The sequence below is a fragment of the Hypanus sabinus genome, chromosome 10, assembly GCF_030144855.1.
Source record: "Hypanus sabinus isolate sHypSab1 chromosome 10, sHypSab1.hap1, whole genome shotgun sequence".
Taxonomy (NCBI): domain Eukaryota; kingdom Metazoa; phylum Chordata; class Chondrichthyes; order Myliobatiformes; family Dasyatidae; genus Hypanus; species Hypanus sabinus.
The window spans coordinates 159,621,197-159,647,138 of NC_082715.1; the positions used below are offsets into that span (position 1 = coordinate 159,621,197).

The 25,942-nt window shown below is 43.2% G+C and overlaps 1 protein-coding gene across 8 annotated transcripts in view; it reads right to left on the reverse strand.

The window, feature by feature from the left end:
- Positions 1–6,835: 6,835 nt before the first annotated feature.
- specc1la (sperm antigen with calponin homology and coiled-coil domains 1-like a) overlaps positions 6,836–25,942 on the reverse strand; it is a 283,895-nt gene continuing 264,788 nt past the window's right edge. For all 8 annotated transcript variants that reach the window (XM_059983332.1, XM_059983331.1, XM_059983330.1 and 5 more), the window contains 3 exons: positions 17,205–17,321; positions 12,164–12,223; positions 6,836–10,234 (listed from right to left, as the gene is read on the reverse strand). In XM_059983332.1, coding sequence (XP_059839315.1) covers positions 10,145–10,234; positions 12,164–12,223; positions 17,205–17,321 — 267 coding nt within the window. In that variant the 3' untranslated portion in view covers positions 6,836–10,144. The remainder of the gene's footprint in view (positions 10,235–12,163; positions 12,224–17,204; positions 17,322–25,942) is intronic.

The window sequence follows — 25,942 nt, forward strand, 5'->3', positions numbered from 1 at the left end:
AGGAGTGAAAATGAAACAATTTCACTACTTCAGTAATTTAGGAACTACGAACATTTTGAAGGTATTGATAATCAACTTGAATGTTACAAAGAAAATGAGGATTTGGAGGATGCAGCTGTCAACAGCATTGTCTGGCCACTATCTATAGTCGGTGTCTGCACTGATTTTGTTCATTTACAGTCAATCAAAAGACCATGGCAATGTTCACAGGAAGAATTCCTTTGTTGATAACTTTTAGGGACTAATACAGTTTTATAGTACTGTTGGTAGTGTTCCAATTTGTTCTGTATTTCATGTAAGTACATAATTTATTACTCAGTTAAACCGTAGTTTGTCTTTATTTATAAATGTTTAGAATTGAATTGACTTTATTACTTACATCCTCCACATACATGAATAAAACTCTTCACAGTACCTCTCCATCTAAATGTGGATTGTGTATAGTAATTTGTAATGGAAAATAGTATGTACAACAGGACAGTCAGAATAGCATAGAAATATAATTGTATCAGCATGAATTAATCAGTCTGATGGCCTGGTGGAAGAAGCTGTCCTGGAGCCAGTTGGGGTGACTTGGGTCCCCAGTGATCCTTCAGGCCCTTTTTACACACCTGCCTCTGTAAATATCCTGAATAGTGGAAGGTTCACATCCACAGATGTGCTGGACTGTCTGCACAACTCTCTCCGGAGTCCTGCGCTTAAGTACAGTTCCCATACCAGACAGTGAGCAGCCAGTCAGGATTTTCTCAGTTGTGCCCCTGTAGAAAATCCTTAGGATTTGGGAACCTGAGGTGAAAGAGGCGCTGTTGTGCTTTTCTCACCACATAGCTGGTATGTACAGACCACGTGCGTTCCTCGATGATGTGTACGCCGAGGAACTTGAAGCTGTTCACCCTCTCAAACCCAGACCCACTGATGTTAATAGGGGCTAGCCTGCCTTCATTCCTTCTGTAGTCCACAACCAGCTCCATTGTTTTTGCAAAATTTGAAGGAGAGGTTGTTTTCTTGACAACATGGTATCGGGGTGATGACTTCCTCCCTGTAGGCTGCCTCATTATTATTTGAGATAAGGCCAGTTAGTGTAGTGTTGTCAGCAAATTTAATTAGCAGATTGGAGCTGCGAGTGGTGACACAGTCACAGGTGAGAGAGCTCACTCTTATCACCTGCCAGCGATCTGACGATCTGTCCAGGGTCCAGCTGCACAAGGCAGGGAAAGTCCAAGGTCTCTGAGCTTCTTGCCAAGCCCGGAGGGAATTATGGAGTTGAATGCTGAGCTGTAGACCAAAATCAGCATTCTAATATAACCATCCTTCTCCAGGTGTGTAAGGACAATGTGTAGAGCTGTGACTATTGCGTCATCTGTTGATCGGTTGTGTCGGTAGGAGTTCAGTGTGGGTGGTAGCAAGCTGCAGATGCAATCCTTGACCAGCCTCTCAAAGCATTTGCTTATCATTGAGGTGAGTGTGACAGGACACCAGCTAATTCCATGAAAGTTTGGCTAATTGGGGCAGCCACTTAACTGGGCCTGATGTGTCCCAATTAACTGGAAACCGCTGTATCTGTTCACTGAGCTCGATCCATTAGAGGAATCCCAATGCCATATCTCAGTGACTGTTTCCTGCTACTGTGGGCCGTTTATTGAGGACAGCACTAACTTCCAGGGTTTACTTATGTCAAATCCCAATGGAAATTCACAATGCCATATCTTGTTTAGGGACTACAGTGACAAATTCTCTGTTTGCTACAACATATCACACAGAGCTGTTCAGGGTCTCACATCCCACTGGCTGTTCACTATGCCATTATATTGTAATATCTCACAGAGTTCAGGAACTGTATCCCATTGGGGCGGGGATATCATGCTCCCCTATCCCAGAGTATTACTATGAAAACATCAAGTTCAAGAGCTGAGAAGTAATGTTACAGCTGTAACTGACCCTGGTCAGACCCCACTTGAGTACTGTGCTCAGTTCTGTTCACCTCACTACAAGAAGGACGTGGAAGCCGTAGAAAGGGCGCAGGGGTGTTGCCTGGATTGGGAAGCATGCCTTACGAGAATAGGGTGAGTGAACTTGGCCTTTTCTCCTTGGAGCGAGAGGTGACCTGATCAGAGACATTGATCGTGTGGACAGTTGGAGGTTTTCCCCCAGGGCGAACTCGAGACAGCACAGTTTTAAGGTGCTTGGAAGGTACAGAGGGGACGCCAGGGGTAAGTTTTTAATGCAGAGAGTGATGTGAGTGCCTGGAATGGGCTGCTGGTGACTGTGGTGGAGTTGAATACAATCGGGTCTTTTAAGAGGCTCCTGGATAATTTCCTAGGTAATTTCAAAAGTACATGTTCGGTACAGCATTGTGGGCCGAAGGACCTGTATTGTGCTGAGGGTTTTCTGTTTCTATCTGCCTCTACCAGTGGTGTGGTCTAGATTGCAATCACCCTCTTCCTCAGAACCGCTCCAAACCTCTTACCCCTTCTCCTAATCCTGCGCTTTCTGGTCTTGGACAACTTCCTTGGGGAAAAGTATCTTACTCTCTAACCTATCTATGCCTCTCGTAATTTTCACCATATCTTAATCAGATCCTGGCAGCAAGGAAGAAACACACTAATCCAGATTTCCATTTGCTGCTGCTTAAGTCCCAGCTGATCCCCTCAGATCTGGCTTCCTATCATTTCCCTTGTGCACTGGGAGCACCAACAGACCCTGGCTCCAGCTGGATCATCAGAGACATTTGCCTCCCCCATCTTCTAACACTTCCCTTCCTGTGTCTGGGTGTATCCATTACTTTCCTGTCTTTAACCTGCAGGTAAACCATCTCTAAGATGTGCACTGTTGTTCTTCCAATCAGGTACTCAAATTGCGATACTCAGCGCATAAGCTGCTCTGGAGGAAAAGCAAGCCAGCCCATTAGATAGAGCAGAGGTGGCATTATAAAGTATATGGGAGAAACACACAGCTAAGTTGTGTTTAGTTCAATGCAAGAAGTTAATAATTAAGACACATGAACTGTGGGCATTATTCAGCATATGGAAATCATGTAACCATATCTGACAGGAGGGCTGTTATCAGCATTCGTGGATACAGAATTATCCCCTGTGGCGGCAAAGCTGTAAATAGGGGCTGGGATTACCGTATTGACCAAGGATTCTGTAACGAGGGTACCCTAGATTTTCAAATGAGGTCTTACAGGTTGGTTTAAGATCAAGAAAGTAGCAAACATAGGGGAATATTTTGCTGAAGGTTTGCTCAGACCTAACAGTCAAGAGGTGAATTCATCTCTGAATATATAGTACCGTGCGAAAGCTACTGAGGTCCCTGACTTTTGCATTGTACTGTATGTCAATGTGGAACGGAGAATGAGGCTGTCGATCTGACATGATGAAAGGATTTTGGAAACAGCAATGGTGGAGCACTGTGCAGGGGCGGCGAGGTGTAGACATCCAGCCCTGAGACACTAGGCAAGGTAATTCGAAAAGGCATGTCAAAAGGGCAATGTTATCTTAGTCATGGAAGATTTCAACATGCAGGTCGATTGGGAAAATCAGGTTGGAAATGGATTTCAATGAGTTTGTTGAATGCCTACGAGATGGCTTTTTTAGAGCAGTTTGTCACTGAGGCTACTAGGGAATCAGCTATACTGGATTGGGTGTTATGTAATGAACTGGAGGCAATTAGGGAGCTTAAGGTAAAAGAACCCTTAGGAGGCAGTGATCTTAATATATTGTTCAATTTGAAAGGGAGAAAGTAAAGTCTGACATAGCAGTATTTCAGTGGAGTAAAGGAAATTACAGTGGTACGAGAGAGGAGTTGGCCAAAGTAAATTGGAAAGAGATGCTGGCAGGGATGATAGCAGAGCAGCAATGGTGTGAGTTTCTGGGAAAAACGAAGAAGGCAGGATAGATGTATTCCAAAAACAAAAAAGTATTCAAATGACAAAATAGTAGAACCATGGCCGACAAGGGAAGTCGAAGCTCATGTAAAAGCAAACGAGAGTGAATTTAGGGCATACAACAAAGCACAAATTGGTGAGAAGAAAGGGGATTGGGAAGTTTTAAAAACTTACAGAAAGCAACTAAAAGAATCATTAGGATGAAAAAAATGAAACGTGAAAGCAAGCCAGTAATCATTATCAAAATGGATAGTAAAAGCTTTTTCAGTATGTAAAAAGTAAGAGATAAGATTGGATATGGGGAATGAGGTCGGAGCAATAATGGAGGACAAGGAATGGAAGATGAACTAAATGAGTAGTTTGCATCAGTCTTCACTGTACAAGACACTTGCAGTGTGCCAGATGCTGAAGGGTGTGAGGGAAGAGAAGTGAGTACAAGGGAGAAGGTGCTCAAAAAGCTGAAAAACATAAGAGTACATAGGTCACCCGGACCAAATGAACTGAAAGAGGTGGCGGTAGAGATTGTGGAGGCATTAGTAATGATCTTTCAAAAATCATTGGACTCTGGCATGGTGTTAAGGATGAGATTATGGAATACTTGGTGACAAGATAGGACAAAGTCAGCATGGTTTCTTTAAGGGAATATCTTGCCTGAAAAACCTGTCTGAATTCTCCAAGGAGATTACAAGTAGGATAGATAAAGGGGCTGCCGTGGATGTTGTATATTTGGACTTCCAGAAAGCCTTTGACAAGGTGCCACACATGAGGATGCTTACCAAATTAAGAGCCCATGGCTTTACAGGAAAGTTACTGGCATGGTTAGAGCATTGGCTGATTGGTAAGAGGCAGCGAGTGGGAATAAAAGAATGGCTGCCACAGACTAGTGGTTTTCTGCAGGATCGGTGTTGGGACTACTTCTTTTTATGCTGCATATCAATGATTTAGATGTTGGAATAGATGGCTTTGTTGCCAAGATGGCAGACGATACAAAGACTGGTGGAGGGGCAGACAGTGTTGTGGAAACAGATATGCTGCAGAGGGCTTAGACAGATTAGGAGAATGGGCAAAAGAGTGGCAAATGAAATAGTGTTGAAAATTGCATGGTCATGCACTTTGATAGTAAAATAAATGTGCAGAATATTTTCTAAATGGGGAGAAAATCCAAAAATTTGAGATGCAAAGGGACTTGGGAGTCCTTGTGCAGAACACCCTGAAGGTTAACTTGCAGGTAGAATTGGTGGTGAGGAGGGCAAATACAATGTTAACATTCATTTCAAGAGGTCTAGAATACAAGAGCAGGGATGTGATGCTGAGGCTTTACAAGGCACTGGTGAGGCTGCACTTGAATATTGTGAACAGTTTTGGTGCTCCTCATCTAAAAAAAGATGTGTTGGCATTGGAGACGGCCCAGAGGTTCACAATGACGATTCTGGGAATGAAAGGATTATCATACGAGGAACGTTTGATAGCTCTGGGTCTGTACTCATTGCAACTAAGGATGGGGGGGGGGGGATTTCATTGAAACCTTTTGATTGTTGAAAGGCCTAGACAATGTGGAAAGGATGTTTTCCATGGTAGTGGTGTTGAGGACAAGACGGCACAGCTTCAGTATAGATGGGCATCTATTTAAAGCAGAGATACAGAGACATTAATTTAGCCAGAAGGTGGTGAATTTGTGGAATTTATTACCACAGGCAGCTGTGGTGGCCAGATCGTTGGCTGTATTTAAGGCAGAGCTTGATAGGTTCTTGTTCGGCACACAATAAAGGTTATGGGGAGAATGCTGGTGAGCGGAGCTGAGGAGGGTAAAAAAGGATCAGCCATAATTGAATGGTGGAGCAGACTCAATGGGCCAAATGGCCTAATTCAGGTCTTTTGTCTTATTATGATTCCTAACAATTGGTTTATTTATTTTAACAGAATGTCTCTCTGATGCTTCCCTCCCCTTTCCCAACTATGATTCCCCTCTCCCTCCCCCCTTCCCGCTCAGTCCACAGTAGAGACCAGTATCAGGTTTTTCATCACTCATGTCGTTAATTTTTTTGTGTGGCAGCAAATGTATTAGGCACCTAAGCTCTGTATGTGATTTTTGCACATTACTGTATTCTCTATATTTAGCAGGACAGACAGCATCTGTGAAGAGTGATCAAGTCAAGGAATTTCCAGACTCTGCAAACAGTGATCACTGATAGGTAACGCTGAGTACGAGGCCTGTATGTACCCTACCACTGGTGAGGCATCCTCCTCCGAAACAACAGGAGTGCTGCAGCTACTCAGAAGTCTCATTTCAACCCTCAAAGAGGCCAGGAAGGGGTCAAGAGTAGCAGTGAGAGCGTGGGAGGAGGAAGATATCGTAAGGAACAGCGGGAAGGGGATGAGGAGAAAATTCAGTGGAAGACGTGATTACGACAGGGTAACGAAGAAGAGATGGGAAAGCAGAAGAAAGGGGAGAGCAAGGAGAAGATGGGAGAGAAGGGTCAAGAAGGAGTGAATGACAAAGAGGAAAGAGGAGCTGGGATTGAAGAGCAAGGGAGGAGTGTGCAGAATTAGGAAGAGCATAGGAGGGGAGGTTAGATGGCAGGGCAGGAGAAAATAGATGAGGAAATGGGGACGAAAAGGAGCAAAGAGGGAGGAGTGGGAAAGAGGAAGCTGGGGGCCAGAGGAAAGAGGTGGTGCAGTAGTTACTACTGCTGGCTCACAGTTCCAAGGATCCAGGATTGAAACCTGTGTGGTTTACTTCAAATGCTTCTCTTTCCCGAAGACATGTAGGTTAGTTAACTGGCTGCTCTCCATGAAAGGTAGAAGAATCATTTGCTGATTTGGTGAAAAAGTTGCAGAAACAGACTGTCGAATGAAATTCAGCAATTAAAGGGCTAATATCCAATAGGATGGAGCTTCTTGCTTCATCAGACCTTCAAAGCAAAATAGAAAATACAAGCAGAACAACACTTAACGCAAAGAAAAGTGAACCTTTAATGTGGATAATGTTACACTTCCCAAGATTAATCACGGTTGTTTAGCAAACTTGCCCAGAAAGCACCCTACACTGAACGCCTGGATTGGACCACTTTCTGCACGTAACTGTGATAGCATAGGGTTACAGAAATACTTAACTAATATATGCAATCAAAATACATGGCTTTTATACTAAACATGGTGTGCCTGGCACTCACTACTACTAATATGTCAATAATATAAATAATGCCCAAAGCTTTGAATACTGAGCAGAGCTACAGAATTAAACATTCAGTGAAATAAGACCGGTACCTATCAGTTTTTGGAAAATGAAAAAAAATCTGCAGATACTGGAGATCTGAAAACGCTGGAAACTCAGCAAGGTGAGGCAGTATTGTCCCCTGATCTGAAATACTAATCCTGAAGCTACTTGATCTGCTGAGTGCTTCCTGCAGTTCCCGTTTATTGTCACTGACATGTATCCAGAACAGCCATTGCCTAACACGGAATGGACACCCCTGGGAGTTCAATCTTCACATCATGGTGTTTGTGTCACTTGATGTGACATGGATCACTACAGCTTACCTGTATTCATGGAAAGAATACTTTATATAGCTGAGGCCTGGCAAAGGGATAAGCCTATTTATTGCCCAAAAAAGGGAAATGTGCTTGTCAGACAGATCATTGTCCACTGTGTCAGAAAATACACAACAATGTGAGCTTTAGCATCAATTAGTGGGACCAAGAGGTGCAGTTTAGAATAGAAGGCATCAAGTATCAAACCCTTTTCAATAGAAATGACTTATGGGGTTAATTTGAGAGGCAATCTCTGTTATTGTGGAGACTAGACAGCAAAGAGTGTAGTAACAAGAATGAGATTAATGTTAACTGGATTGACCAATACCTAGCTTAGTAATCATCTTCCTGCTTAGACATTTAAAATGATCTTTCAATCACAGTGAGTGTTAAAGAAATGTAAGTCAATAGGCATCAAAAAGTAACGTTATGAAGCAACTTTAACAATATGGAATGTAAATGAAGATTTGGGACATCCATTGACTACAGACAGCAGTACAACAGTTACCTTAGACAGCTCAGTGGTACCCCCCAGGAATCTCCAGCAATAACTGCAGCAATGTATTGGAAGTCCACCTCAGGCACCTTAGCAGATGTTCCAAGATATAAATGGTGATTTGGAAAACATCAGCCAGTACAATCCATCAACTCACAGGGCAGTCTTGTTGAAGACCAAAAGAGCATTTCACAAGTTACACAGGGTCTACCTAGACATTTCATCATGCAGGCGTCTGGTCAAGTTCCATCGGGATCCTCCATCAGATGGGCAGGGCAGACTGGTCAAGGCCTGAAGGAATTTTCACCAGTTGGACAGACAGACTGGTCAAGGCCTGAAGGAATTTTCATCAGTTGGACAGACAGTCTGGTCAAGGCCTGAAGGAATTTTCACCAGTTGGACAGACAGTCTGGTCAAGGTCTGTAAGGAAATTTCATCAGATGGGCAGGTCAGTCTGGTCAAAGTCATCTGTTGGGCAGGCTGAACGGTCAAGGTCTGTAAGGAATTTTCACCAGTTGGACAGGGCAGTCTGGTAGAGATCTTTTGGGATGTTCTGCTGCCTGGAATGGGCATTATAGGGGAGGACCATCAAGACATTACAATAATCATTTGGGACAGTTTGATGGATGTCCATTAGGATTGATGATCCATTAGAATAATAATTGATGTCCATTAGAATAATCATTTGGGACAGTTTGATGGATGTCCATTAGGATACACAGGCAGTCAGGTAGCAAATCATCACACATTCCATTGGTTACACAGGCAGTCAGGTAGCAAATCATCACACGTTCCATTGGTTACACAGGCAGTCAGGTAGCAAATCATCACACGTTCCATTGGTTACACAGGCAGTCAGGTAGCAAATCATCACACGTTCCATTGGTTACACAGGATAACTTGGTGGGTCCACAAGAATACTCTCCCTTAGTTACACAATAGTATAATATTCAAAGAATTATAAAATCATTAAAAGATACAACAGATAAAGATCTTAATTGGAATGAAGACTGAGAAACCTAAACCTGCCTTTAAATCTCTGAAGTAATGATGAGAACATTGCATTACTTCAGAATTCCTAGACAAATTCCTGCCTGATTTAGAACTTGGTGAAGTTTATGGAGTTAGCTATTCAACTAGTGTCAGATAAAACACTCTGAGCACAGACCTTTACTCTGCATTTAATAAATGGTGTACCTTTGCTGGGAATACCTTAGTAGGCCACTGTAAAATCTTCCTCTACAGTTCCCCATCAATGCATTCCCAGCATATATTAAGTGCAGAGTGAAGTTCCTTTATCATCAAACAATCCACTGTGGGCGACATGTGCAGTGTAAACTAATCATATGTTGTTAGAGGTGCATCAGAGTTGACCCAAAAGCAGCAGTATATTTGCAAGCACCTTGACAGATTTGCAAGGGATGAAAGCTATTCATGTTATGAACAGCCAGTTTCTCTGAAGAAAATTAAAAACATGATAATCAGATATAAAAAAAATTACTAAGCTCCTTATAACTAGTTAATATTCTAAATAAGGACAGATTGAAGACTAGCCTTTTGACACAGGAGACTTCTTCTCATTGGTCTGGAAGAATTATTCAACGCTTGTAGCAGATGATCCTTCGGGGAACCACGGAGCACGATTTTAGGATTTGACAGAGTAAACAGACTGTTCAGAGTAACGCCTTAAGACCAAGTACTAATGCTAAACTTGAGCTATTCATCCTGAAAACCACAGTCCAGGTGACTTATATTGGCAATCTCAAGCCGAAGTTTGAAATTGTACTGTGAGCTCATGGCCTAACAATGGAATTAGGCATTGGTGAAGGGACAGCCATGGATATTACTGTGTGGACTGACACTTGAAAATGCTGCCTGACTTTTGGACATAACTTCATCTTTCTTCTCAGATCAGTGCAGCAAGTCTTTAATGTTAGCTGGAATGGATCATTTATTTCTCAGCCTTTGGAAGCTGTACCGTCCATCAGTTCACCACTGCAAGCATACACCAACAGATAAATCTAGAACAACAGTGTCGTCTCTCAGCTGCACACCTCTTCACTGGACAAGTTATAGAACCTGGGGAATGTTCGTTCTTTTCAAAGTGATCCTGTGTGAAGTTACTGGAATGAATGTTGTAAGGCTGTTATATGAAGAGCTGTATCAACATTCCTGCCCAAAGCCAACTGTTGCTCTGCAAACACTGGCTTTACTGGTCACCGATGCAAGATTCAAGTTTCAAAGTACTTGTATATAGCTGTCACGTATTGCATCAGACTCTGCCAGTCTGGCCGTTCTGTGCTCACCATCTCATTGATATCCTGGAATGGGAGACATAACAGAATCATATTATTAGGTCTGATAATTTGGCCAAGGATATACAATTTCCATTTACCCCAAAAATCTGTTGCAAACCCTCTCCAGAATGGGGATTTGTATTGTTTTACAGATCCATGAAAAACTGAAGGCATGATATGAAGAAAAACAAGACAGACCAAAACCAATAAAAGTTCTACAGGTGACTTTTGCTTTATGGCTTTGAATTAGAACATGCGTTTTTTAAAATACGTGTTTCTTGATGCATGTAGCTTCGCATTATGAAAAGCCATTTTCTAGGAATGCAACCTCTGCTTAATGCAGGGGGTTGCCTGTACAAGATTAATACACATTTTTACTAATATTTCCAATGAAGGTTCTGTAGTCAGTTTTAGTCTTACAGCAGCACTTAACTCTTAACCTGGCTGCTCACCCTCCCACTTATCTGTGGTCCACATTGGTACTAATAACATGGGGAGGAGGGGTGACCAGGTCCTGCAAAGTGAGTTTAGGTGCTAAGTTAAAGGACAGAAATAGAAAGACCATACAGTTTAACATGGCTAAGGAGATGGTGCAGGAGGGAGCATTTCAGATTTTTGGATCATTCAGCTTTCTTCCAGGGAAGGTGAGACTTATACAGAAGGGACAGTTTGCACCTGAACTGGAGGGGGGGGGGGCTAATACCCTAGTGGAAAGCCAATCACAAACAAGAGAAAATCTGCAGATGCTGGAAATCCAAGCAACACATGCAAGGTGCTGCGGGCACTCAGCATTTTGTGTGTGTTCCTAGTGGAAAGGTTTGCTAGTGCTGCATGGGGGGGTGGGGGGAAAGGGCAGGGCTTTAAATTGCAGGGGGATGGGAGCCAGAGCATGAAACAGTTAGTGGAGTGGTTGTGGATAAAGATATTGTTAAGCCTACACACAAAGTCAGGAATCAAAAGGTTGAGCCTGGTAGGACTAATGCTCTGATCTATTCAAGAAGCGGTACCTCAAAAAGATGTCATCTATCATTACAGGCCCTAACCATCTGACATGCCCTCTTACCATCATTACCACCGCAAAGGAGCCTGGACATCCATACTCAATAATTCAGGAACAGCTCCTTCCCTCTGCCATCAGATTTCTGAATGCTTCATGTACACACAAACACTATTTCATTATTCTTTTATTTTTGCATTTCATTTATAATTTATAGTAATTTTGTCCCTGTAATATATTGCTGCTGCAAAACAAGAGATTTTATGTCATATAAGACAGTGATAATAAACCTGATTCTGGTGCGACAATGGTATCTGAACTCTCAAAATCATCTCAGACCACCCTGCTTCAGTGCATTCACTAAAGTTAAAGACTCAGAATGCTTCATAGTGTGCTCACTGGACGGTCATACTCTGGTGATGGTCAGCTGACTGTAGCTCAATACTCACAGACGGTACAGGACACCCACCATACTTGAGAGACTCAGACCATACACGGTGTACCGGCTATACCCGAGAGTCTGAAGTCTCATACGAAGTATGGCTTGCTCACTGGATCTCAAGTCTTAGAGCACAGAATTACCGGGGCATCGACACAGAGCTCTGATGTCTTAAACAGCTCTTGAACTGTCTATAGTTTATTTCCCTGTATTATACTGCATACACATGAAAGTGTTTAGTAGAATAAGCACTGAATGAAAATCAGCAAATTCACAATAATCTGGAAACTAAATGCCTATGCCCAGCACACAAAGGATGCCCACACCTTTGCATAATGTTTAGCCCGAAGCTGACAATCTGTACATGTAAAAAAAAGGGTGTAACAAATTGCTTTTAGCACTCCTGGGAGCATAACAGCTCATTAAAAGGAGAATAATAAAGTATTAAGGCAGGAAGTGCTTGGATATTGTGTTGAACAACTGAACATATAATCCAAATGTTTATTTAAAAACTCACCAGAGTAGACTTGATGCCAACACTTTCAGCTGCCTGGAAGGCCAGGGAAAAATTCCTTCGCTGTGAATCAAAGATACAGAAAATTAAAAGTCTGCTGTCAAAAAGAATTCTAAACTTTTGGGTGCAACACTACAGGGGGAATTTTGTTAATACGGTTTGACCCAGAACAGTGTTGTTGTCACACAAAAGGCCCTGGAGACCATCATGTCAATCAATTGTAGGGCTGTTTGTTCCCCACAGCCCTACAAACAATTTTCCCCCACAAGAGACTACCCTTTTGAAAATCTTGTCTGATTTTGTTTCCACCTAATAATGATTTTCTTCACAAATCTCTCATTCACTTTCTTACTTCAGTGGTGGGTGAATTGTTGGAGAAGATCCTGAGGCAGGATTTATAAGCATTTGGAAAGACATAGTCAGATTAGGGATAATCAGCATGGCTTTATCAAGGACAGGTCGTGCCGATTGAATTCTTTAAGGATGTAACAAAACACACTGATGAAGGTTGAGCAATGGATGTACATATATGGATTTCAGTAAGGCATTTGAGAGGTTCCCTCTGCGAGGCTCATTCACAAAGTAAGGAGGCATGGGATCCTAGGAGACGTTGCTTTGTGGATCCAGAATTGGCTTGCCCACAGAAGGCAAAGGATGGTTGTAGATGGTTCATATTGTAGATGGCCAGCTGAGAAGATCATCAGGGTCTCTTCCCAGAACCCACTTAACCCCATACACCTGCCTTCTCACCATAACCTGTGATACCTGAACTAATCAGGAAACAAATAACTTTTGCTTTAAAGATACCCATGGACTTGGCAGTGCATTCCACAGATTCATTACTCGCCGGCTAAAAGAAATTCCTTCTTACCCCTGTTCTAAAAGCTCACTCCTCAATTTTGAGGCTGCGCCCTCTAGTTCTGGACAGCCCCACCATCGGAAACATCCTCTCCACATCCATCTTATCTAGTCCTTTCAACATTTAGTAGGCTTCAATGACATCCCCCTGCATACTTCTAAATTCCAGAGAGTACAGGCCCAAAGCTGCCAAAAGGTTAACTCCTCCATTCCTTGAATCACCATTGTGAACTTCCTCTGGACTCTCTCCAAAGACAACACATCCTTTCTGAGATATGGGGCCCAACACTGTTGACAATACCCCAAGTGCAGCCTGACTAGTGTCTTATAAAGCCTCTGCAATATCTCCTCGCTTTTATATTCTATTCCCCTTGAAATGAGTGCTAACATTGCATTTGCCTTCTTTACCACAAACTCAACCTGTGATTTAACCTTTTGGGAGTCTTACACAAGGACTCCCAAGTCCCTTTGCATCTCTGATGTTTGTATTTTCTCCCCATTTAGGTAATAGTCTGCACTAGTGTTCCTTTTACCAAAATGCATTATCATATATTTCCCAACTCTATTCCATCTGCCACTTTTTTGCCCGTTCTCCCAAACCCCTATTCTCCAGTCTAACCCTGTAGATGCAATCCTCATGTCTGGTCCCATTGAATAAACCCCTCTGCCACCTTGTCTGGAACCCTTACACCGAGAGTGATAAGCAAAATTGGACACAGTGATCCAGTTGTAGCCTTAGCAAAGGCTTTATACAGAAAGGCTCAGCATTACCTCAGATCACATGAGAATAGTGGGTCAATTGGGATCTATAGAGGCTAAAGCTGTAAGATGATGTTTCAGATTCTTGATGCAGTTTTGACCCAAGATGCTGCCTCAATAGATGCTGACTGACCAGCTGAGTGTGCTTGTTGCAGAATTTGCACTTCCTTGTCTACAATTTGACCTCACTGATTTTGTATTGTATGAAGCCCAGAATCCCATTAACTCCTCTCTCAATACACCCTGTCGCTTTTATGCGCATTTACATGCAGGTCTTACATGGTTGTTTACAATATATTTAATGACTTAGAAGAAGGTAGTGAACATACTAGAGGCAAGTATGTGAATGAGATGAAATCAAAGGAAAGGGAAGCCATGATGAGGATACGAGTTTACAAATGTATTCATAGAATAAGTGAGCAGGGACTGAGTTGGCAGATGGAATTTTATGTGTGAAAATGTACAATTATTTCAACTTGGAAGAAAGTATGATGAACCCAATTATTTAAATGAAGAAAGACTGTAGGAAACTGTAGCACAAGGACATTGAGGGGTTCTTGTAAATGAAACAGAAATTTAGCATAAAGCAGAGCAGGTTCAAAGGTCCAATTTAATGTCAGAGAAATTTATACAATATACACCATGAAATGCTTTTTCTTCGCAAACATCCACGAAAACAGAGAAGTGCCTCAAAGAATGAACGACAGTTAAACGTGAGAACCCTGAAGTCCCCCCTCCCGCACATAAGTGGCAGCGAGCAATCGGTAACAGAGAAAACATAGAAAACCTACAGCACAATACAGGCCCTTCGGCTCACAAAGTTGTGTTGAACACGTCCCTACCTTAGAAATTACTAGGCTTACCTATAGCCCTCTATTTTACTAAGCTCCATGTACCTATCTAAAAGCCTCTTAAAAGACCCTATTGTATCCATCTGCACCACCGTTGCCTTCAGCCCATTCCACGCACTCACCACTCTCTGAGTAAAAAAACTTACTCCTGACATCTCCTCTGTACCTACTCCCCAGCACCTTAAACCTGTGTCCTCTTGTGGCAGCCATTTCAGCCCTGGGAAAAAGCCTCTGACTATCCACACGATCAATGCCTCTCATCATCTTATACACCTCTGTCAGGTCACCTCTTATTCTCCGTCGCTCCAAGGAGAAAAGGCCGAGTTCTCTCAACCTATTCTCATAAGGCATGCTCCCCAATCCAGGCAACATCCTTGTAAATCTCCTCTGCACCTTTCTATAGCTTCCACATCCTTCCTGTAGTGAGGCGACCAGAACTGAGCACAGTACTCCAAGTGGGGTCTGACCAGGGTCCTATGTAGGTAATGGAATATTGGCTTTTATCTTACTGGGTTTGACTGTAGTGATATCATAAGACAGGACAGGTACAACCACATGCAGGGAGATAGACATCTGGCAATGGCAGTCATTGCCAGCCTGAAATTCAGGAGCAACAAGTTCACACAGACCTTATGATGGAAGGAAGATCACTAAAAAGCTGAAGTCAGTTGGGCCTAGGAAACTGCACTGTGAAACTCATGAAATGATTTCCTGGGGCTGGGGTTAGTGACTTGCAATAACCACAACCATCTTTCTGTCTGAGGGACTGGCTTCTGTTTTCCCAGGGCTGGTTGATACTGCATTCAGTCATACCTTGGTGTCAGGGCAGTCACTCTCACCTCCCTTCTAAACTTCAGCTCTTCAGTCTGGTATTTGGTCAAAGAGGTCAGGAGTTGAGGGGTCTTGGTGGAGTACGAGCTGGGCATTGGGAAGTGGTTATTGGTGACCAGCCTCTGAACTGGTCACTGAGACACACAACACAGAAACAGGAGACACAAGAGATTGCAGATTCTGGAATCTAGAGCCACATAAACTGCTTGAGGAACTGAGTGGATCATCTATCACAGGAAATGGACAATCTATGTTTTGGGTTGAGAACCATTTTCTGGACTCCTTCAGCCCACCATCTATATGCTGACTGTCAAATGCCAGTCTAAACTAAGCCTCTTTGCAAGCACTTGGCCCATGCCTTGGCAATTTGAGTGTTCATCCACATTCTTGTTAAATATTGAGAGAACCTGCCTCCACCATCCGTTCAGGTAATGCATTCCAGGTTCCAACCACCCCACTGGTAAAGAAAAATTCTCTCTCTGGTCCCCCCTTAAACCTCTTACCCATACTTCAAACCAATGCCCTCTAATTTTAGAGATCTCTGCTACAGGGAATATTTTCTTAGTATTCATTTCGCCTATGTCTCTCATAACTTTGCAGAACTTTGAGTCACCTCTCAACTTCTGGCTTGGAAGTTGCAACCTGTAAATCCTTTCCCTGTGACTCAGACCCCGGAGTCTAAGCAGCATCTTTGAAACCAGTTTAATGATATTTCTCCCATAATTGTACACATTACTGTAAGTGCCTCACCAATGTCCCTTACACACGAAGGATTCCTTTGAATTGCCCAATTTAGCTTTCACCTCATGGCAGTGTGTTGCTCTTGAACACTCACCACCGCACTTCTGAATAACTCCCACTTGTTGGATGTCAATCTCCCTGCACATAACCTGTTCCTATTCTGACATTACAATTACCTGCAGAATGATTCTTATCCTTTTCAATAACTGCCTTAAAGCCTAGAGTATTGTTACTATCTCTAAAATGTTCTCCCATGGACATTTCAACCACTTGCAGTTCCAGCCCCTAAGACAGTACTGCCTCTTCTCTAAGAGGGCATCTAGCACTGACTCAAAAAAAGTTCTCCTGAAAATAATTTAAACATACCATCTTTATTTGTGTATTTCACACTAAAACAATCTAAGTGAATACTTGGAAAGCTGAAATTTCCTACTACTGTAATCTTGCTACATTACATATCTTTGCAATTTGTCTACACGTCTGGTCCCCTATCTTTTACCGACCATATATACAAACTGAACTGTCTGTGCCCTTCTTGTTCCCACAGTCTCCACATATTGTTGAGCTTTCTAGGATGTCCCCTCACACTTGTGGAAATACTGCAAGTAAAGAGCTTTCAGTCTGGCTTAATCTTACTGCATGAATATAGGAGAATTATAAACATTTCCATTACTATATGGACAAGGAAGAGCGATAGGTTGCATCTACACTATTCAGCACACTCCCATCTGTACTAACTGAACAACATGAGGCATCTAGCAGAGTTAAAGATCTGAAACATTGGTCAAGTTGTCTCAGGTCCGCACTTACTGGGAATGGCTATGGAATTCTATCAGTACTCCAGTAATACCATGCAATTAAGGTCAAATGGGTTGAGATGGAATGATGGAGCAGACTCGAATGGCTCCCATCTCTTATGGTATTACGGTCTAAGAAGGGCAGCAGAATATATTTTAATGCACATTATTACAAAATCAACATCTTCAGCTGACACATCATCCTACCTTGTCCTGACTGTTCAGCTCCTGATATGGGATATGTGCCGGAAGGTAGGTGTGAAGCACAGCACAGAATGCCAGCCCATCATTCCAACTACTGCTGAAGTTTGTGATGTCGATGTTCTAGGATAAGGAATAAAACAAAGTATTTTGATTAATCCCATATTGCTGGTTAACATTCCTTGGAACTGCTGCTCTTTAAAACAAGAGTATTAAATACTGAAGGAAGCGGAAATGCTTTCCACCACCTTGGGCTTATTTATGCTATTCACGTGCTGCTACAGGGTTTTTTTTATAAATCCAGATGTCTACTCTCTTCTGTACACCCCCACCCATTTTATTCACCTGAAGAGCAAGCTGATACCCTGAGAATGTGCTGACTTTCTTAATCTGCCAAAGATACGGCTTCGGTGCTGCAAGATGACAGCTTGCAGAGTTCAGTCCCCCATAACTCAAATCTGACTTGAATCTGCTTCCCTTGTCCTACTGAGCATTAGAAGTTGGAGTTGGCAAATTACTGTGAAAATGGGATGCACTTGGGAGTCCGTAGGGATCAAATGAAGGACTATTATCTAATACTTTGCATGTGATAGTGTCCAAAGTTCAAAATTCAAAGTAAAATTTATTATCAAGGTACATACATGTCACCAAATACAACCTTTGGAGATTAATTTCCCTGCAGGCATACTCAATAAATCGAATAATCGTGATGAAACACTGCACCAATTGGTTGGACAACCAGTATGCAAAAGATAACAAACTGTGCAAATACAAAAGATAAAAAAAATAAATATTGAACAATAGAAAGTTTTTGACAGATTTGGCCCAATGAAGCTTGCCAAATATAGGGTTGTGCATTGTGCATTGAAATAACTATTGAGTTTAGATTTGAAAGTACTACTCTCAAATGCACAACACACACAAAATGCTAGTGGAACGCAGCAGGCCAGGCAGCACCTATAGGGAGAAGTGCTGTCAACGTTTTGGGCTGAGACCCTTTGTCAGGACAGATCAAATACACATCTATTTTTTATCTATCTAGTTTGTTCCATGTGTCCACAATTTGCAGCGTAAAGAAACGCTTCCTGAATTTAGTCTGAAATCTCCCTTTAACCAATTTCCACCTATGACCCCATGTCTTTGATGATGGATTAATTTTGAAGCAGCAGTTGGCATCCGCTTCAGTTAATGATTTTGAACACTTCTGTCATGTCTCCTCTTGCTCTACGTCTACTTAGGCTGAAAAGGTTTAATTCTTTCACATTTTTCTTCATAGCTCATACCCTGCAGACCTGGAATGAGTCTAGCTGCCCTTCTCTGGACTCTCTCCAGTGCATTCACATCCCTCACACAACATGGAGATCAAAATTGTACACAGTATTCAAGGTGTGGCCTCACGAGCATATTATAGAGCTAAAGGAGAACATCGCTTGACTTGAACTCACTGAGTGCGTTATTCTATTAGCTATCCCAGTCACTTCCGTACATTGTCTGGATGTTGACAGTATTCAAGGTGTGGCCTCACGAGCATATTATAGAGCTAAAGGAGAACATCGCTTGACTTGAACTCACTGAGTGCATTATACAGCCCTACATTCTATTAGCTATCCCAGTCACTTCTGTGTATTGTCTGGACGTTGACAGTGAAGAGTCTGCCTGGATGCCCAAACCCTTTCTAACTCAAGACCCCCCACTGTATATTTCTATCTAATATTTACTTCCTATATGTAATACTTTATATTTATTTACATTAATTTTCATCTATTTATCCGCCCACATCTGAATTTTGTTTAGATCTAACTGCATTGATTCTGCTGCCTGAATGTTATCAGACCAGCTCCCTAATTTTGTGTCATCGGCAAACTGTACTTGCTTTTTTTGTTATGTGCTTATCCGTATCATCAATGTAAGTTACAAACAGCAGCAGCTCTAACACTAATCCCTGTGGAACCCCACTTTTAGCATCTTCCAGATGTGAAACTACAAGGACACGTGATGAAAATTCCTTGAAAGTGGGAAGGGTTCAGTGACAGGGCAAGCGAAGCTGAGTGAAGTTACCCCTCTGGTTCAAGACACTGGAGTGACAAACATAGTGCTGGTGGAAGGAAACGAACTAGGCCTTAAAGCGCCCTCAAACACCGGGATAAAACAGGGAATGCAACAAGAGGGTAATGAAGGTAAGTATCCTAAAGGTCAGTGATATTCATCACTTAGCTCATTCACTACAATAAAGAATATTCACCACAGCATTTACTTTCTCAACTGTTGTTTATACATGTGGGATAGATCTCCTGCAACTATATTAATTGTGTGCAGGTCAATTCAAGTGAAGTGTCATTCTTCATTAAAAACACTGCTGAAAGTGGGTAATACTTATGGGAACAAAGAAACACAGGGGTTAATATATTCAGCATCAGTCTTTATGGCAGTTGATACAATGAAATATTCTATGAATACTAGATAATTCTGGGAGGAATTAAGTACCATCACTTCCACCAGAGTAATGGTATGATGAAAATTTAGTCTTTTAGTGCTAAAAATAAACTTAATACCCAACAGTCTGGGTGGCTTGTATTCTAGGTCTTAAAGGAAACGGCTAACGAAATAGTGGATGTATTACTTGCAATCTTCCAAAAGCTCTTAGATTTTGGAGACGTGCCAAAGGGCTGGAAAACTGCTAATGTGACAAGCCCATTCAAAAAGAAGGGAGGGAAATACTAGATAATTAAAGGCCGATTAGCCTACCATCGACTGTTGGAAAAATGTTAGAATCAATTAACGAAATAAAAGCAGCATAACTGGAAAATCATAATCTGATCGAATGGAATCAGAATAGATTTATGAAGGGGAAATCACAGCTGACACATTTATAAGATTATTTTCAGGAAGTCTGCACCACAAGAGATAGAGGGGAAACAGCAGACACGTTCATAGTTTCTCGTGACATAGAGAGAGGCCATTTTTGTGTCAGCTGATAGGGCTGACTCATTCCCCACTGATCTTCCCCATCTCCTATTCTCTCCATAGTCCCAAAATCTCCAACACTGACCTACATACCACAGCCAATTTACATTTGCCAATTATCTACCAACCCACGTATCTTTGGGTAAAATGCATGTGGCCACAGAAAACTCCACTCTAGACAGTGCCCCTGTAGATGTTGTCAATGGTGAGGAAGGCTGTGCCTGTGATGGACTGGACTGCGACCACTACTCTCTACAGCCACTTGTAAGAATTGCTGTACCAGGTCATGATTGCAATCAGTAAGGTTGCTACTCTCCCCTCCCTGATACAAGTAACTCATTCCTACTCGAGTAGAGAGCCTGGCTGACCTCATCGATGCCAAGTGGGCACAGTGGAGCAGCAGGTGAATGAGTTTAATTCTGACCTTGGGTGCTGTCTCGCAGGGGTCACCAACCTTTTTTGCACTGTGGATCGACTTAATATTGACAATATTCTTGCAGACCCGCCAACGGGTGTGCGGGTGTTAATCACAACTGGAATATAGGTGAAAGTCACTTATGAGTGACTAATACACTCAACTTTGTTTAGTTTCTAAAAGGGTTTATCTAACGAATTTAATATTAAAGTCACAGCGCCTACTTTCCTCGCATGAATATAGTGATAACTCAATTATACGTCATTTATAAGTCAATAGCATCATAACATTAAGTGACGTTTGGATATTAAACACACAGCAAATACTTTCCTTGTATGAACATATAAAATCATTGCAACACACCAATATCACTGAATCAGTGGGAGCCCTGGGCTTGTTTCCCTGCAACAAGATGGTCCCATCGAGGGGTGATGGGAGACAGCGATATTCGAAGGAGATTCCTCATGTCCAGTCTATTCCGTAATTTAGTTTTTGTTGCATTCATTGCAGAAAACCCCACTTCGCAGAGATATGATGTTGGAAATGGAAGCAACGTTTTCAGTGCTTTTGTGGCTATCTCAGGATATTCAGTCTTAACTTTGATCCAGAATGCCAGCAGAGATGTTATGTCAAACATACTTTTCAGCCCACCGTCATTTGCAAGCTCGAGGAGTTGATCTTCTTCCCGCGCTGACATGGATGATTCACCAGGGACATTCACAAATGGGTCACGGACCCATTCCTTTGCACGTCTTGGGTCGTTTGCGGCTGGGAAGTAATGCTCGAATTCTGTCAACAGTGAAGGTAAGATGATCGCGCACCAGCTGTGAGAAGGACGGTGCAGCCTCAGTCTCCCAAAATCCCAGCTAATGTTGGGAACATGTCAAATATACCCCCATCCACTCGCCGCCCGCACAGTTCCAGTTTGGCTTTGAAAGCAGACATTTTATCTGCCAACTTGAAGACAGTTGTCATTCTCCCCTGAAGTGACAAGTTGAGTTCATTGAGCAAGTCAAAGATGACACACAGATAAGTGAATTTTGCTATCCACTCCTCGTCACTGAAGTGTACTGCCAGTGGTGACTCTTTTCCTGAAAGAAATCTCTGTAGCGGCTCTCTAAACTCAAAAAACCCTGGCCAGGGCTCTCCCCCTTGACAGCCACCTGACGTCAGTGTGTGAGAGAAGGAATTTGTGCTCTGCATCCATTTCCTCGCAAAGCTGCTTGAACAGACGTGAGTTAAGGGCTTTTGCTTTGACGTGATTGATAACTTCAACAATGTCACTCAATATGCTGTTAAAATCAGGTGACATTTTTTGGCTAGCCACAGTTTGGTATACAGGAGCAACATCTTTGACTTGGGTAGTGAAACCAGACAGCCGTCCAGTCATAGCTGCAGCCCCGTCTGTGCATATTCCAACACAGAATGACCAGTCCAGTTTGCCTGACACGTCGTCATTCAAAGACCTGAATAGTTCTGCCCCAGTCGTGTTAGTTGGCAGCGGCAGTGCACATAACACATCCTCGTGCACATCGTCTTGAAATATATATCGCACATAAACCAGCAGTATTGCCTTGTAGTTGACATCGGTAGACTCGTCGACCTTATAGCATACCATGGTGACTCGCTAAGCCGTTCCAACAGCTGTGCTTCGATGTCCTCCGCCATGTCATCGATTCTCCTTGAAACTGTGGTAGCTGAAAGAGAAACCTGTGCCATCTTGTTAGCTGCAGCTTCTCCCAACAGTTCACGGCACATGTCCTTGGCAGCAGGCAGAATCAATTCCTCACCAACAAGGAAAGGCTTCTCAGCCTTAGCCACACGGCTCACCACTCAGTACGACGCTGTCAGAGCAGCAGCATTTGTGGAGCTGGTGGCTCTCAGGGAGCTTCTGTCCCGCTCGCTCACGATTTCCTCACCAACAGTGAAAGGCTTCTCAGCCTTAGCCACACGGCTCACCACTCAGTACGACGCTGTCAGAGCAGCAGCATTTGTGGAGCTGGTGGCTCTCAGGGAGCTTCTGTCCCGCTCGCTCACGATTTCCTCACCAACAGTGAAAGGCTTCTCAGCCTTAGCCACACGGCTCACCACTCAGTACGACGCTGTCAGAGCAGCAGCATTTGTGGAGCTGGTGGCTCTCAGGGAGCTTCTGTCCCGCTCGCTCACGATTTCCTCACCAACAGTGAAAGGCTTCTCAGCCTTAGCCACACGGCTCACCACTCAGTACGACGCTGTCAGAGCAGCAGCATTTGTGGAGCTGGTGGCTCTCAGGGAGCTTCTGTCCCGCTCGCTCACGATTTTTTCCACTCAAAAAACTCAGCGGGTTTGTCTTTAGGTGCAGGGTGCTTGGACTCAGGGTGCAGAAGCAGTTTTGAGGGCTTTGTTGCCTCATTAGACAGCTTGTCTCCACATATCACACAAGGGGGCTTGGAGCGTGTGAGTCACCGGTCGCATTAAAGCCATATTTTATGTACGACTTGTCATATTTCCTGTTGAAGGAAGCTTTCTTTTTTTTTTGCAGTCTCGGCCTCAGCAGTCTCTGCGTTATCATCATCGTTAGGCCTTTTATGTCCCTACCCCCTCTTCCAAAGAAACTCTCAAGCGACATTTGTTTTTTACTCATCGAGTAGTTGCAGGTTAATGACCGACTGATGACCTCACGTGAGTGGGTAACGACCTCGTGTGCGTTCAAGTTCAAAGGTGGGCATGACAGGGAATGAGGAAAGGTGCAGCTGACTCATATCGTTCCCTCACGGCCCAGTAGTACATGCTTTACATCCCGATACCGGTCCACGGCCCGGTGGTTGGGGACCACTGCTTATGGAAATGGCACATTTCAGTGACTCTCTAATATCTTCTGGACAACAGTAACCCATACATCAGGTTGCTGTTCATCACTGCATGGTATTGGCGTCTGGATTGGGGAGCATGCCTTATGAGAGTAGGTTGAGTGAACTTGGCCTTTTCTCTTTGGAACGATGGAGGATGACAGGTGACCTGACAGAGATGTATAAGATGAGGGGCATTGATCATGTGGGTAGCCAGAGGCTTTTTCCCAGGGCTGAAATGGCTAACTCGAGAGGGCACGGTTTTAAAGTGCTTGGAAGTAGATACAAGGGGGTAAGTTTTTCCACACAGAGTGTGGGTGCTTGGAATGCACTGCCAGCGAAGGTGATAAAGGTGGATGCAATAGGGGCTTTTAAGTAGAGAAATTCTAGGCAGTTTCTAGAGTAGGTTACATGCTTGGGACAACATTGTGGGCCAAAGGGCCTGTAATGTGCTGTAGGTTTTCTATGTTTCTACAAATACAAAATTATGATGGGTCCAGATATTGAAGATGCAAACAGGCTTTTTCCACTGAGTTGACTGAGACTACTAGACATCATGAGTTAAGGGTGAAAGGCGAAATGTCCAAGAACATGAGGGGAGCTTCTTCACTTAGAAGGCGGTGAGAGTGTGGAACGAGCTGCCAGCACATAGTGGATGCGGGCTTGATTCAACATTTAAGAGAAATTTGAAGAGGTACAAGAATGGGAGGGGTATGCTGGGCTATGGTTCCAGAGCAGATCGATGAGATCAGGCAAATTAATGGTTCAGCACAGAACAGATGGGCCAAATAAACTACCCATCCATATAGGTGTCCAAGAACCTTTTAAATTAACCTTGTTCAGCTGCTGTAGTGTTTTATGACTCTATGACATAGCTCAGTGCTAATAATGACCACCATGCCTTCGGCTTGCAACTGGAACCCCTTCTCTCCACTCTGTGCATATCCATGTACCTACAGAGTCTAAAAAAGTATTCACCCCACTCATGTTTTATTGTTTTACGACATTGAAGCACAGTGGATTTAATTTGGCTTTTTTGACACTGATCAACCGGAAAGACACTTTCATGTCAAAGTGAAAACAAATTTCTACAAATTGTTCTAAATTTATTACAATTATTAAACACACAATAATTGATTGCACAATTACTCACCCCCTTCAAGTCAGTATTTAGTAGATGCACCTTTGGCAGCAATTACAGCTTTGAGTCTGTGTGGATAGGTCTCATATTACACATTTTAATTCCACATCCCATTCCCATTCTGATATGTCTATCCATGGCCTCCTCTGTTGTCAAAATGAATCCAAACTCAGGTTGGAGGAACAACACCTTATATACCGGCTGGGTAGCCTCCAACCTGATGGCATGAACATTGACTTCTCTAACTTCCGTTAATGCCCCTCCTCCCCTTCTTACCCCATCCCTGACATATTTAGTTGTTTGCCTGTTCTCCATCTCCCTCTGGTGCTCCCCCCTCCGCCTTTCTTTCTCCCTAGGCCTCCCGTCCCATGATCCTTTCCCTTCTCCAGCTCTGTATCACTTTCGCCAATCACCTTTCCAGCTCTTAGCTTCATCCCACCCCCTTCGGTCTTCTCCTATCATTTCGCATTTCCCCCTCCCCCCACTATTTTCAAATCTCTCACTATCTTTCCTTTCAGTTAGTCCTGACGAAGGGTCTCGGCCCGAAACGTCAACAGCGCTTCTCCCTGTCGATGCTGCCTGGCCTGCTGCGTTCCACCAGCATTTTGTGTGTGTTGTTATTTGGATAGGTCTCTGTCAGCTTTGCACATCTGGACACTGCAATATTTTCCCATTCTTCTTTACAAAACTACTCAAGCTCTGTCAGATTGCATGGGAATCGCGAGTGAACAGCCCTTTTCAATTGCAGCCACTTCTCAATTGGATTGAGGTCTGGACTCTAACTTGGCCACTCCAGGACATTAACTTTGATGTTTTTAAGCCATTCCTGTGTAGCTATGGCTTTAAGTTTGGGGTCACTGTCTTGCTGGAAAACAAATCCCGAGTTGCCGTTCTCATTGCAGACTGCACCAGGTTTTCCTCCAGGATTTCCCTGTATTCATTTTACCCACAAACCTTACAGGGCCTGCTGCAGTGAAGCACCCCCAGAGCAGTCACCACCATACTTTACGGTAGGGATGGTTTGTTTGTGACGTGCATTGTTTAGTCTGATGGCCAAAAAGCTCAATTTTGGTTTCGTCAGACCATAGAACCTTCTTCCAGCTGACTTCAGAGTTCCCCACATCTTCTGGCAAACTGTAGCTGAGATTTCATGTGAGGTTTTTTTCAACAGTGGCTTTCTCTTTGCCTCTCTCCCATAAATAAAGCTTTGCGACTAGTGAAGCACCTGGGCCAGTTGTTGTATGGACAGTCTTTCCCATGTCAGCCCCTGAAGCTTACAACTCCTCTAGAGTTGTCATAGGTCTTTTGGTGGCCTCCCTCACTAGTCCCCTTTTGCACGGCCACTCAGTTTTTGAAGACAATCTGCTCCAGGCAGATTTACAACTGTGCCATATTC